Source organism: Prorops nasuta, unplaced genomic scaffold (assembly GCF_024137725.1).
Source record: "Prorops nasuta isolate Cenicafe-Biocafe unplaced genomic scaffold, Cenicafe_Pnas_1.2 PNAS00010, whole genome shotgun sequence".
NCBI lineage: Eukaryota > Metazoa > Arthropoda > Insecta > Hymenoptera > Bethylidae > Prorops > Prorops nasuta.
This window is the reverse complement of record NW_027116807.1, coordinates 2,111,813-2,124,871: the sequence shown is the minus strand read 5'-3', so window position 1 is coordinate 2,124,871 and position 13,059 is coordinate 2,111,813. Positions and strand designations below refer to the sequence as shown.

At 38.9% G+C, this 13,059-nt stretch overlaps 2 protein-coding genes across 4 annotated transcripts; one reads left to right on the top strand and one right to left on the bottom strand.

The window, feature by feature from the left end:
- Positions 1 to 1,941: 1,941 nt before the first annotated feature.
- Positions 1,942 to 6,770, bottom strand: LOC136777056 (uncharacterized). 3 transcript variants are annotated; one of them, XM_066733099.1, is made up of 4 exons: positions 6,693 to 6,770; positions 5,646 to 6,610; positions 5,349 to 5,575; positions 1,942 to 2,462 (listed from the first exon to the last, which is right to left on the bottom strand). In XM_066733099.1, the coding sequence occupies exons 2-4, from the start codon at positions 5,770 to 5,772 to the stop codon at positions 2,427 to 2,429; spliced, it is 390 nt and encodes a 129-aa protein (XP_066589196.1). In that variant the 5' UTR covers positions 5,773 to 6,610; positions 6,693 to 6,770; the 3' UTR covers positions 1,942 to 2,426. The 3 variants fall into 3 exon arrangements, 2 of the variants coding, with proteins under 2 accessions (XP_066589196.1, XP_066589197.1); XM_066733100.1 differs by lacking the exon at positions 6,693 to 6,770 and having other exon boundaries at positions 1,942 to 2,296; positions 2,385 to 2,462; positions 5,646 to 6,575; XR_010823212.1 differs by lacking the exon at positions 6,693 to 6,770 and having other exon boundaries at positions 6,228 to 6,575.
- Positions 6,771 to 6,796: 26 nt separating this feature from the next.
- On the top strand, positions 6,797 to 13,021 carry LOC136777049 (uncharacterized). The gene is made up of 10 exons (XM_066733081.1): positions 6,797 to 7,386; positions 7,468 to 7,977; positions 8,212 to 10,108; positions 10,179 to 10,432; positions 10,819 to 11,005; positions 11,078 to 11,366; positions 11,452 to 11,563; positions 11,628 to 11,810; positions 11,902 to 12,144; positions 12,212 to 13,021. Exons 1-10 carry the CDS (start codon positions 7,078 to 7,080, stop codon positions 12,290 to 12,292), a joined length of 4,065 nt encoding a protein of 1,354 aa, XP_066589178.1. The 5' UTR covers positions 6,797 to 7,077; the 3' UTR covers positions 12,293 to 13,021.
- Positions 13,022 to 13,059: the final 38 nt, after the last annotated feature.

Below are 13,059 nucleotides of genomic sequence, written 5' to 3'. Positions count from 1 at the left end.
TTAATGTCATTCATTCAATGCTTTCTGCAGTGATTCTCATGAAAATCCGCCTGCACAAACTCCATAATTCCATTAAACGAGTATTTATTCAATTTATAAAAAAAAATTTAATTAATTAATAACAATTCATTTATCCAAAAAACTCGAGGAGAAGTTTTAATTGTTTTCTTTTCGTATAGTATATATAGATAGTTACAATTTTCTAATATCTAATTGCGCGCTATTTAACGCACGGAAAACGAGCGAGATATATATATATATATATAGAAGTCCCGATGAAGCCATAAATTTAAGGCGATTTTCCGAGAGAAGTTGAGATCCTGCTGCTGGAGACACGCAGACACACGTGCACGTAACGCGCTACGCGTTATGGCCACGCGTCGGCCATAATTCGCGGGGTTTCGTGGCCATCCCACCACATCAGCGTCGCTTTTGGGACGTGAATGTTGGAAAAAACTGCAGGCCGGATCTATCCTTGCCCTTTGGCGACGTGACGAACATGCGTAACCAGTTTCCTTTTTTCGAGAGACAACGAAATTGTCACGGTAGCCTTTGCTCGTTGCTGTAGTATTTCATGGTGGAGTTTATACCGAGATAGGTTAGAGGATTTAGCAGTGTAGGACGCTCGCGATGAAAGTCGGTCGAGCTGTAAATCATGTAGATATGATTTTTTGTGCCAGCACCGAAGACGAGTATCCAACTGGAAATGTGTGTTTTTTGGGGGTGAAAGAGAGGGAGCATCGTTTGCCTACTCAGCCGAACTCCCTCCAACGTGGCCACGTAAACAAAATTGTACAGCGTCGTTAAGTAAATTCCTCGTTTCGTACCGTGTTATTGATAACTGTGCTATATATTACGTATAATACACATTAGGAGAAATGCTTTGTGAAAGAATCGGATTTCCGCGTAGACGAAACATAATAGTGCAAGCAGCCCCTTGGAATTTTCATCTTTCCGGTTGACCTCGTGGAAAATCATAAGCCATGTCGAGCGCTGTCGCGAAAAATCCTACGGCTGACCAGAATCGTCGGTCTTGCGCACGTAATTCCGACCACGCCATTTTTCACGTCAGCATTCTGCGAATTTTCAAGACGTGCTTTCTCAGAATGCTGCAGCAGCTTAGGCTTCGATAGAAATTAAGGTGGTTCGAGGATCGATTAATCAGAAGCTTCGATTCGCAGTGGTAATCGGGAATATTAAAGGGGAGATATAAGCGAGAGGGCGCTCTGTGCAGTGTCTGCTACAGTAGCAATAACCAATACTCGCCTGTGGAAGATTGCGTGGCATAATGGTGCATGGAATTTTTATGGACCTGCATTTTTCGGACTGAATGTTTTATCGTGGCTGCTGCAACGGCCAGTTGCTACGCTTGCCTTTACTGCCATTCTTTCCTCGAGAAAACGTGCACGTGAATCTACTTCTATCCCCCTATATATATTATATGTATATCTATACCACATATATCGGATATCTCAAAACTTTAGCTCTATTCCACTTATCACTTATACGTTCTTTTCCGGTACATTAAAAATAATTTATATTTTATGTACTCTTTCTTATATATAAATTATTATTCTATAAACCGTTTTTATATATTTACGTTTTATTTCTTTCGGATTTTTCGTGTGTAAAGAGTGTAATACGCATCTGACGTAACAGATTCTTCTAGTTTTGCTTTTATACATTTCATTCCGTCGCAAATAGAACGATTCGCTTTGGAAGAATCGAGCGAGCAAAAGAGCTTTAGCCTTTCCGTTTAGCTAAGATAAGCTCGCGGTCTTATTTTCGTGGCATCTGCAGGAAATAGCAAGGTAGAATGTCAAATTCACCTAAATTTACCATTGCAAATTTGCTTTGATGTTGCGAGGTAAAAATTGCATGTTTGTTTGATTGATCGAATAAATGCGGCGTTCATTTTTTATTTGCAAACATTAGCGCGAGAATTAAAATATAAAATTTGTATATAAATTTTCGTCAACAAAATGTATGCAAATTAGGAAGTAACGAATGTAGGATTTTTTGGTAAATTTAATAGTGATGACAATATCAATAACAATAACAATAATGAAAAGGGAAGAATTTGAATTCGTCGGTCTGCGGATGAGGAGGGGGAGGGGGCGGTTATAACCAAGCACTCGGGCAGCTGCGGATTCGAGTCTTCAGTGCCGTAGCTAGGTACTCATGAAAGTATATTGCACTTTCCGTCACGGTTTACACATTGCATTCTCTGATGATTGGATTGAAAATCGATCCTCCGGGATTGCATTATTGGAAGCGACAGCAGCAACGGAGATTCCTGGAAGCCGGAAGATGCTACATTTCCCCTCGTTTTTCCTCTTTCAGCAGACTACTACTCCCTTTCTCAATCTCTAAGTCAAACACACTTGAAATCTCAGGTAGCTTAGACTCGAGTTGCACACCTCTTACTACACTTGACGTCCCTGCGGCTTATCGCGATCGCCCTACGAGTAAACAAATCCACTATATATAATAGAAACTCTCACTCGATTCTTCATTCGCATATCTATACTTATACGGGGTGTATCAGCAATGACGCTTTTAATTTTAACCACATATTCTTCAGCATAAACTAAGTCGAATAGTCATGTACCATTAATATCGTAAAAGCGTCATTGCTGAGATAAATCAATTTTAAGCCGATAAATCAGGGCTTTGATTCAACAGAAGAATTACATTACTCTCATTTTCGTTGACAGTTCCCTTTTGAAAAACAAAAGAAGCTCGTACTTCTCCCCGCTCCGTATTGCCGTACATGCATAAACATACGCACGCACAACTAAACCTATTATTAATATTACTCCTTAAATGTCTTACATTCCTGATCCTAGTGCTGTGTGAAATTTATTTTTTATCTATTTTTAAGGGAGTCCTCAAAAGCACCTATTAAGTTGAAAATTTTTGGCAATGATACGGCGTTATTTGTAGATTAATTTTAAAGCCATTTCATCTTAAGAAAAACATTTTTATTAGCAAAGCAAACACCTTAACACTATGTTATGATTGGTCAATTCTGTTAATTCGACCAATCCATGACGCATTTTAATTTTAAGCAGTGCTATCGTAGTGCTAAGCTGTCTAAACATGCTTAATGCTGAATTGTTTGCTGAATTTAGAATGCTGATCGCTGATTGGTTATAATAATGCAGATAATCAATCAGCAATCGCTAATTTAAATTCAAAACGGCTCCAGTCTTAAAATCATCCAGACTGGAAGTGTTCATTACGCAGCTTACTTAGCAAACGCACCTGATTGGCCAGCCAAATCTCCAACCAATCAGATTCGATTGCGTCACTTCGGGATAAGCACGTTGCTTATCACCTGTCAAATAGTTCAGTTTCCGAATCTCCACGTGGTGGTTGACAGCGAATCGCGCCGCGCGGTTTTTTTTTCGTCGTAATCGCTGACGATCGATTAATTATTCGGGATTAAAAATAATTAATTAGTTTATTTCAATCACGCACGTGTAATTTTACATTGTAATTATTTAATTTTACCCCACGAAGAAAAAATCCTTCAACCACTGAACAAGCTTTTTTTACAACAATGAACAAAGTGAGTTAATATAATAGATAAATTCATTCGTTTAACGAATAGTTTAGTACGTAATGAACTATTCGTTATTATATCAATGATTTTATTTGTTATATTGACGAAATTTATCCATCGTTGTAACGAAAAATTGTTCATTGATTGAGGACATTTTTCTCAGTGCGGGTTTAATTAAATCAATAAAACAATGAAATGCATAGTGTGATTGAAATAAAAGTATTTACGCACGAAAGAATTCGTAAACAAAGACAGTGCGCGGCGCGAGTGTTGTGAAAGTGCATTTTTTTGGTGCTTGCAGCGGCCAAGGGCAACGGCCTCAAGGACTCTCATAGCCTGTAAGTATCATTGTTTTTATTTCATAGCTACATAAAAGAAACCGAAACATTACTTGAATATAATTTAACTTAATAACCTTTCCTCTTTTTTTTTTTTTTTTTGTTACAGTGGGCGATCTCACTTTGAGATGGAAGTGCGCGCCGCGAAATAAAATTTATTTAAAATTCCGCGAATCGCGTATAGTTTCGTTTAAAAAATCCGCGTCGCGTCGCGTCGTATTAATTTAAAATTTAATTATCGCGAGTGCCATCGTCTTCGTCATCATCACCTCCTGCAGCCTACAGATAGATCATCGTTGGATTTTCGCCGAATGAGTGAGTCCCACAGGTAAAACTGTGGATTTGTTTTATTAACCTAAGAATGACCGAAAATCTACCGGTAGATTCCAATCGGTCCTTCTTCGATTAAAACCATTTCTTTATTTTTTTTATTTTCAGGTTTAGATTTCCGATATAGGTAGGCCCCCTAGTTTTGCATTTTAGGTAGGCGCTATAGCTTTCGGTGTTAGGCAGGCTTTCTTTTCAGGTTCTTCGTTGCGTAATTATATTTTGCGTGCTTGTGTTTTTTTCTTTTAGGTTCTTCAATGCGTTCTCATATTTTGCGTGCGTGTGTCTTTTTTTCAGGTTTAGCTTTTCGATTTAGGTAGGCATTTTAGCTTTGCGTACTAGGTAGGCGTTATAGCTTTCGGTGATAGGTAGGCTTTCTTTTTCAGGTTCCTATTTCCAAATTTTGCTATCCTTCCCCTCCCTTCCCGGGGGTAAGAGCAAACATGCTCAGGAACGAGTTACGCGCAAAGAGTTTTGTTCGTTTCTAGTTTTTTCTCTTTAAATATACAAATTATTGGTATATTAAAGATAAATTAAAATTAGAATAATGCAAAAACGAACAAACATAGCCTCTGCTCTGTTCAAGACCATTGCTATACCCTTCGCGAGGTGCCCCTGATTTTGCAAAAAGCAATGGATCTAGAGGAGAGAAGGTACCTCGAAAAATTTACCTTCTAAAAATATTAATGTCTTTTTCAATTTTTCGTAAAAATTTTCAATTCAATAATGGTTTGATGCTGAAGAATTTTATATGTTGATAATTAATAATCGGCGTAGTTGCGTGCATGTGTGTGTGTGTGTGCGTGTGTGTACGGCAATACGGAACGGTGGAGAGAAGTATGAACTTTTGTCTTTCGAAACGAAACTGTCAACGAAAGTGAGAGTAAAGTAATTCTTCCGTTGAATCTCGAAGCTCCGATTTATCGGTTTAAAATTGATTTATCTCAGCAATTATGCTTTTACGGTATTAATGGTACATGAGTTTTCGACTTAGTTTATGCTCCAGAATGTGGCTAAAATTAAAAACATCATTGCTGATGCACCCTGTATAGTACTACTGTTCTGACACTTCGCAGTATTTTTTTCAAATACTGTAAAATTTCGATTCGACTTACGAAAATGTTTTGTGTTTCTTCTCTACACGCGGATCTAGAAAATTGATGAGAAATAGAAGGAACTGAAGCCTCAAGTTGAGTGTCTCGACTTGTTAGTCCGCTTGCCTGCTTGAAATAGGCACTCTGATCTGATCCTCTCACACTGGATACCACCTGAACTTGCCGTTTCATGAGCACGTATACGAGTAACGTATGCGCGTGGAATATATAACGCTGCAATATGAATTCTGTAACATGCGTTACGGGTTACGTACGGCTAGATTGTAATGTATATATAACAGTGTCCGTCAAACTAACTGAAAGGCGTGTGTAGAATGGCGGCTTTGAGGTTAGAACCGACGAAAGCCGGAGAGAAGCAGACACGTTGATACAATTTTAATTGGATAAATGAGAAATATTGAAAAATGAAGCTACTGCGTCGCATTAACTACATTATAGAGATACGTATATGATAGATATTAGAGAAATTGTAGTCTCGTAGAAATACGCTTACAGTCTTACAGTCTGTGGCTACGTATGGAGGTCCCGGTTTAATCTCAGGAACAGTGGATAACTTTGAGAAGACAATCTAACTATCTTGCGTTACGTGTTATAGGACAACTGATCACCTAGCCAAAGGTACCTACATTGCACGAAAGCTTTCAAGCCACGAAAGGATCAAAGTTAACTCTCAGGTAGTACAGTATATAGGTATAATACATTTGCAAAGATCCGACGTATAATAATAATAATTTCATAAAGGAATAACGAACAGCATTATTTAGTTTTATATAATCATTATAGCTTCTCTATTGTTATTATATATATAACTATAACCTATGAGAAATAGTTTGAAGCAATTAAATATTTGTGCTTTATCGACTCTCGCGTTATATATACCTTATCATGACCGTTATCTCTGCCACCGCCACACCGTAATATCCCCTGGGATAATAATTGTCGAACTTTACGACAACGAGCGAATAGCATCAAGCTGACCTGATTAGATTGATCGCCCGGGGTGAAGAGATTCTTGCAGCCAAACTTCTTCAAATTTCAAGCATTTTAAGCTATTCTGGAAAAGCGTATTTTTAGAAAGAGCAGAGTCAGTCGAGCCGAGTCGGGTTTCTCCAAGGTGCATTAAGTAGTGAAAGACAAATACATTCCAATTCATCGCTTTAAATCTCAAATCGCTCGAGTAGTGGTCCAGCTTGCCCTCTCACTGCTAGGATTAGTCAAATCTTAAGATAATAGAGTCCTCTCGATTAAAATACCAATTTAAACTAAAGTTAGAAAAGAATGAAAATCAAAAATTAAATGAAAGAAAACGTTTGCACGTATGTATATATAAATATATATATATACCTATTTTCATATACAAAGAGAAGAAGGGGGGGGGGCTTGAAAATAACTCGGTGGCAGTCGACTAAGTTGAAAACTATTAATAGTTTGGAGCGGAGAGAGTATGTTGGTCGCGCGAGTCAAGCGAAATTCGTCAGTGAATTTGTCGAGTCGCACGTCCATGCCTGTATTTACCGATGCATTTATACGACACCTGGCACGAGCGTGCTGTATACCGACTCGGTTATTGGGATTAGAGTCGGTGAGAATTTGTGATCGAGAAGCAGTGAGCTTTGAATAAAGCGCAGGAATGAAGAATAATTATTAAAGAGTGGTACAAAGAAAGGTATCTATAAATAAATTAGTTGTATATGGCTACTTGCGGCGAATCGAGAGGGAGTAAGGAAGAATGGTAGAGCGAGAGGTTTGCAGTAAAGAGAGGAGGAGTGCGACTCTCAATGGCGTAGCGAATCGCAACAGTCGTGGTGGAGCTTTAGGAGCAGGAGCTTCCAGCGAGAAGCGTTTCTTCCTCTTCAAGTGGTTCAAACGTGCCGGCTCGACTCTCGAGCGGAAAAAGAGACGCAGCTTCGCGTCCAGCATCGAGAGTGTCGGCACCTTCTATAGCACTACTACTGTCAGGAGCTTCGCTTTTCACACAGCCAATAGCTTGCCTGCTCGTACAGACTCCTCCTTGCACATTCTGAAACAAGCAGCCGAGGTTCGTTCTCGTTCTGTTTACGTTTTCTTCTCACTATTATCTATTAAACTTAACCCTACACGATTTGTGTACTTCGCACAGGTTGGTCCGTTCGCGGCTGGTGCTTCGAAGCTTCCAGAACAGAGCAGAGGGCGCTACTCAGAGACTCTGCCTAGAAATGCGTCACTGCAAAGCAAGAATATCACTGCGAGATACTCGTTGCAAGCCAATAGCAGTTATAAATCTTGCGTGAGTTTGTTGCCAACGTCGAACGATAAAAACCGAGCTTCCTATGCTGCGGAATCACGGAAGAAAAGAGCTCACGTAAAGGGCAAGAGACGCGCTCCGGATCCACCTGCTGTCAGCAGCAGAGTCTCAAGTAGTAAGCAACGATTGGGCAGCAGCACCGGAAGAAAACGAGCAGCTCCGAAAGCACCCGAGATTGCAATCGTGAAGGGGGAACCGAGTCCTACGATCTCTTCTGGGAAAGATGTCGATGCTATGGACTTGACGAAACGCGCGGTTAAGGAGGCTCAAACTATCAGTAACGATACTCTTCTATTGCGCGGGGGTCTCCTGTTTTCCAACAAGGAAATTTCTCAAAATGCCAAAGTTAGTGCAACGCATGCGCTCGTGAGATATGGGTAGAAATAGCAGCGGAGACAAAGAGTTTTTTCACGCGTGTTTTGATTCTTTTATTATTCTATATTTACTATAGCTGCGTAAACAGTGCAGTATAAGCACGTTCACCTTTTCAGTCTCTAACCGAATACTCTTTCTCCTCGTCTGTTATATGTATATAGTATATTATTCTCCACGAGATTCTATTTGACTTGTGTTTTTTAGGCAGTAGAAAATCTAGCAGAGCTACAATCGCGAAGAAACTCGTCAAACGAAGCGATAATAACTGGAAGCTTAAACACAGCCATGCCAAGACCTTGGTACAAGCGTGCTGTGTTCGATCACAAGGACACTGCCTCAAATTTTCCTGCGGATTCTTCACTTTCAAGATTGAAATTTCTACAGAAGAACGAACGTCAGATCGAGGAAAGGCGACGAGAAGTTAAACGAAAATCGGGTTTATCGATTCTAGCGAATATCAGCGAGCTCGATAAGGAGGCAGCTGCAATCGTGCAAGAAGAGGAAGCTCGGGCCAGGGCTGCCAACATGCTGCTGGATTCTTCGGTTACCCGTGACGTTGCATCGTCGTCTAGTGACACTTCTTCGTCCCCTAGGCGAGGCACCAGGGCCCTCATCTCAAAATTCAATGCGATTAGCAATATTACCAAGGTCACCGTAAATACCAATTTTTTTGCGCGAAATTCGAAGGATCATACGAAAGTCGATAAACAGCACAACGTTAGAAATTCGAAACTCGAAGATAATGCAAATGGTAGATTACAATCTAATATTTCTCAAAGCAGAGATATATCTAAATATTTCTCCCCACAGCAAAGTAGCTTTGGTACTAAAGCGGAGGATTCAAGGTCGACTGGCAGAGAACCGGAAAACGATTCAGCGATTGGTACTACTGACAGAATATCTTATCTTCAAAGGCAATTAATAGCCAATCGAATGGCGGACGCTGCGAGAAGTACCCCATCGCCTATATTAAAAGAAAGACCAAGGAGATTAGTTGAGGAAAATATTGTAAGGAACAAAGATACGAGTAAAAGGATAGAAAATGAATTATTGGAACGATACCTATTTCCTCCATCTCGAATTGCTTCCGATGAATTGGCCAATGGCAGAAAGGCCACGAAGAATTGTGCAAAAAACACTGTGGATCATAGACAAACAGAATTCTCTGATTTTCTCGAAGAAATTGATCAGCAGTTGCGTCTGAGAGAACCAAAAATTGATCAACGAAATTATAGTAATAATAATAATGCAAGGTCTCAATTAGAACATCCGCAAGCGTCCGAAACATTGCTTGAATCAGAAAAAGACCAGCACGTAAACATAAAGAAAAACATTCCTTTCAAGCTGGATAATTTGATTTACATCGATGAGACACCCGATTTGGATTTGGAGAGAAAGTATCAATCGGAAGCGCCTCAAGAGACATCTGCAGTTCGAAAAGAGGCATGCCCGGTTGATTTGAAAGAGATGCTAAAGGAAATGAAGCATTCTTTACCGAAACGGTCAAAAACTGCAAAGTCTCTGACCGAGAATAACCTTGAAAGACTTGTTGATCGTCCTAAATCAAGCAAATTTGATTCGAATAAGCCAGTAGCCATTGAAACAACTGTGGTGGTACTGCAGAATGACTACGACTTGGAAAAACAGAAGGTTTCCTCTTCCGCTCAAACTAGTGGAAATATACGTAAACTAATTTCTAGGCCATTCGAGAAAGCATCAACTTCGGGACTGAATCGAGATAAAGTTGAATCAGAGGCGAAGGCTGCACCCGTAACAGTCACGCCGGAACGAAATTTCGGAGGTTCGACTGGATTCGCGAAAAGCACTTTTCAACTAATAAGACCGTCGGATTTTGCTGAGATAGAGGCAACGAAAACTCGTCTCAATGAATCGAGCAGGAAAGAGAGTACCTACGCCAATGTCATCGGGCAATCTCTTTATGCTAATACAGCTGTTGTACATCCCTTAACCTTAAAACCTCCTCCTGAGTCAAAACCATTTATTAATAAATTACGAGAGAAAACTCCTGTTCAGGCAAGTACATCGAGTTTAAAAAGCATCAAGGATCAAAGGGATGATGATGTCTTCTTGGGAGACAGAGGTAGGTGGGCTAATTTGAAAATTTCTTACGACCTGGCTTGGTAATAATAAAGACGGTTATCACCGTGCAGACGCAGACACCGAGGAAGACTCGAGGGAGCAGAAAATGAGTACTTTGGCTGTGAATCGACTGCTGAGAAAATTGGAAGCGGCTATAGCATCTGGTCACCACCAGCAAGCAGCTGGACTTGCTAAGGAACTAGCACGTTTGAAGATTCAGTGTTCCGTGGTGCGACAACGGTCCTCGCGTCTCAAACATAACTTGATCAAAGTCAATATTTACATCGAAGATAAGCTGGCGCACGAAGGACCAATTCCACTTCAGGTATATAATAACCCCATCCAACCCCATCCAACCCCATCTAGCGTCTGATACAGTTATTATGCTTATTATTCGCTTACACACTAGTTTCTACTTCTTTATTCCATTGGTACTTTCAGAGGACTTGAATAATAATTCTTGTTGTTATTGGTTAATACTCTATAAAAGCAAAATCTGAAATATTAATTAAATTGTAATTAAACTATGAATGACAAGAATTTTAATAAAAAAAAATAGAAAATACTGAACACTATTAAAGCATAAATGATAGAATTTTGTATAAATTGTAGTCATTTGTTATTTATTTTTTTTACTGAAATATATATTGACACTTTTGTGAATTTAATTTTAGCTCTTTTTTCAATGGATATTTTTAACGACCTTAACAGGTTCCACGACAAATGACGGTGGCAGAGTTGAAAGCTAAGGTCCAATTGGAATTTGAGATTCCGTCAAACGTGCAGCGATGGATAATCGGCAAGAGTCTCGCAGATCAGGACAGCAGTACCCTTGAGGACTTGCAAATCGTCGAAGGATCCTCGCTCTTCCTGTATCTCGTTGCGCCAGATGCTCTCAGTTATATTTCATATACTTCTACTAATACTTATTAGAATTCTCAACTCGTTACACACTATATCTTTATTACAGATCCTCAACCAGAAGTTATATTACAAAAAACAAAGTTCGTCGAAGAAGTCAGCGAAGAAGCTTCGAACACAGAAATTCAAACGGAGTTGCTTGGCGAACCTGAAAGAGTAGAAATAAAACCAGCTGCTACATCAGAAGCAGATAAAATGGCAGAATACGCAGAATTGATTTCGTTAGAGAACTGTGATGTGATACCAAACTCGGAGCCAGTAGAGTGTCCGATTTGTTTTTTGACATTTGGTCCTCGAGAAGGTGTTATTTTGAAAGACTGTTTACACATGTTCTGCAGGTTACTTTTGCAACTTGAATTATTTACTTTTTGAGAAGCTTCTTCATCGAAGCCTAATAATATTCAGTTTCAATTCTAATTTTAGGCCGTGCCTCGCCGACACAATCTTGTATTGCGAAGAAGCTGTAGTAAAATGTCCTTACAGGGATACGGATTATACCTGTGAATCTACTCTTCAGGAGCGCGAAATTAAAGCAGTAGGTTTCGTGATATAAACTCTTCTTGTTTTAACCTTTGGAAATACATACGAATCTCTTGTAGCTCGTCGCACCAGACATTTATAACCATCACTTAGCAAAATCTATATCTCAAGCTGAAAACAGTGCAGGAAATAATGCTTTCCACTGTAAAACTCCTGACTGCCCTGGCTGGTGCTATTATGATGACAATGTAAACAATTTCCTGTGCCCTGTTTGTAATGTGAACAATTGTTTGACTTGTCAAGTATGTAAAATTTATATAACTGGTATATATTCGATGCTTTATTGTATCCTAACCTGTATTTTCTTTCAATTGTATATATACACACATATAGGCAATACATACTGGTAAAAATTGTAAACAATACCAAGAAAGATTAAGGTTTCCCAAAGAGACGGATTACGAATCCAGAAGAACGGCAGAGATGCTGGAAGAAATGGTCGATAGAGGTGAAGCGCTTTCGTGTCCTACCTGCGCGGTTGTCCTAATGAAGAAATGGGGCTGTGACTGGCTACGTTGCTCAATGTGTAAAACAGAGATTTGCTGGGTTACTAAAGGACCACGATGGGGTCCCAAGGTAAGATGCGTAATGTCGGTTTTGAATTTAATTGCAATTTCAGACTTCATTCTACCTTTCTTCGTAGGGAAATGGAGATACTTCTGGTGGCTGTAGATGCGGAGAAAATGGTATCAAATGCCACCCTCGTTGTAATTATTGCCATTAAAATATAATAGGAGTTTTCCTTCTGGCCTAAAAATCGATACAACCAGAAAGAAGTATATATTTTGCATGAAACGCATTGTATCGTTTTTGTTTAATTATGTGAATTTTAGATTAATTGAAAAGCGCTCAATATTTCACTAGTAGTTAGGATATAATCATAACTAATTCAATAATCTCATAATCGATAGATGGCAATATTTTATAATGATGAGACTCCTCAATTATATAATTATTTAGATTGGTACTGAATAAAGCTTCAACTACGCCTTAAACAGACTATTTTTAGTGAAGAACTCTGCATAATATATGTTAACACACAAGGACTTTTAAAAACGATTTAAGTTTCCTAGTAAATAGCGTGAAATACGTTTGTAAAAATATAATGGAGACAATTTGAAATAATCATCAGCAAGGATATCATGTAGCTGCCATGAATTACCCAGAAGGGATCATTTAAAATGAAAGTTTTCGTTGACAGATTTTAATTAATATTCTTTATATCTTAATAGAAAAATTATTATTAAAACGTGTTTGCCAATAAGAATTGACTTAATAATTAAAAGTTGAAAAAAATATTGGTCATTCGATGTTTGACTCCAAAGTTACGTTTCATGTCACGCAAATTCTATATAATATAACATTATCTATATATGTATATATTCCAAATGTTTTCTGCGCTACTCGGAACGGACTTTACCCCAAAAGTAACAATCATTGTCGAATCGAGCGTTTACAGTATATCACTAAACAAAACAAGTAAACACAAAG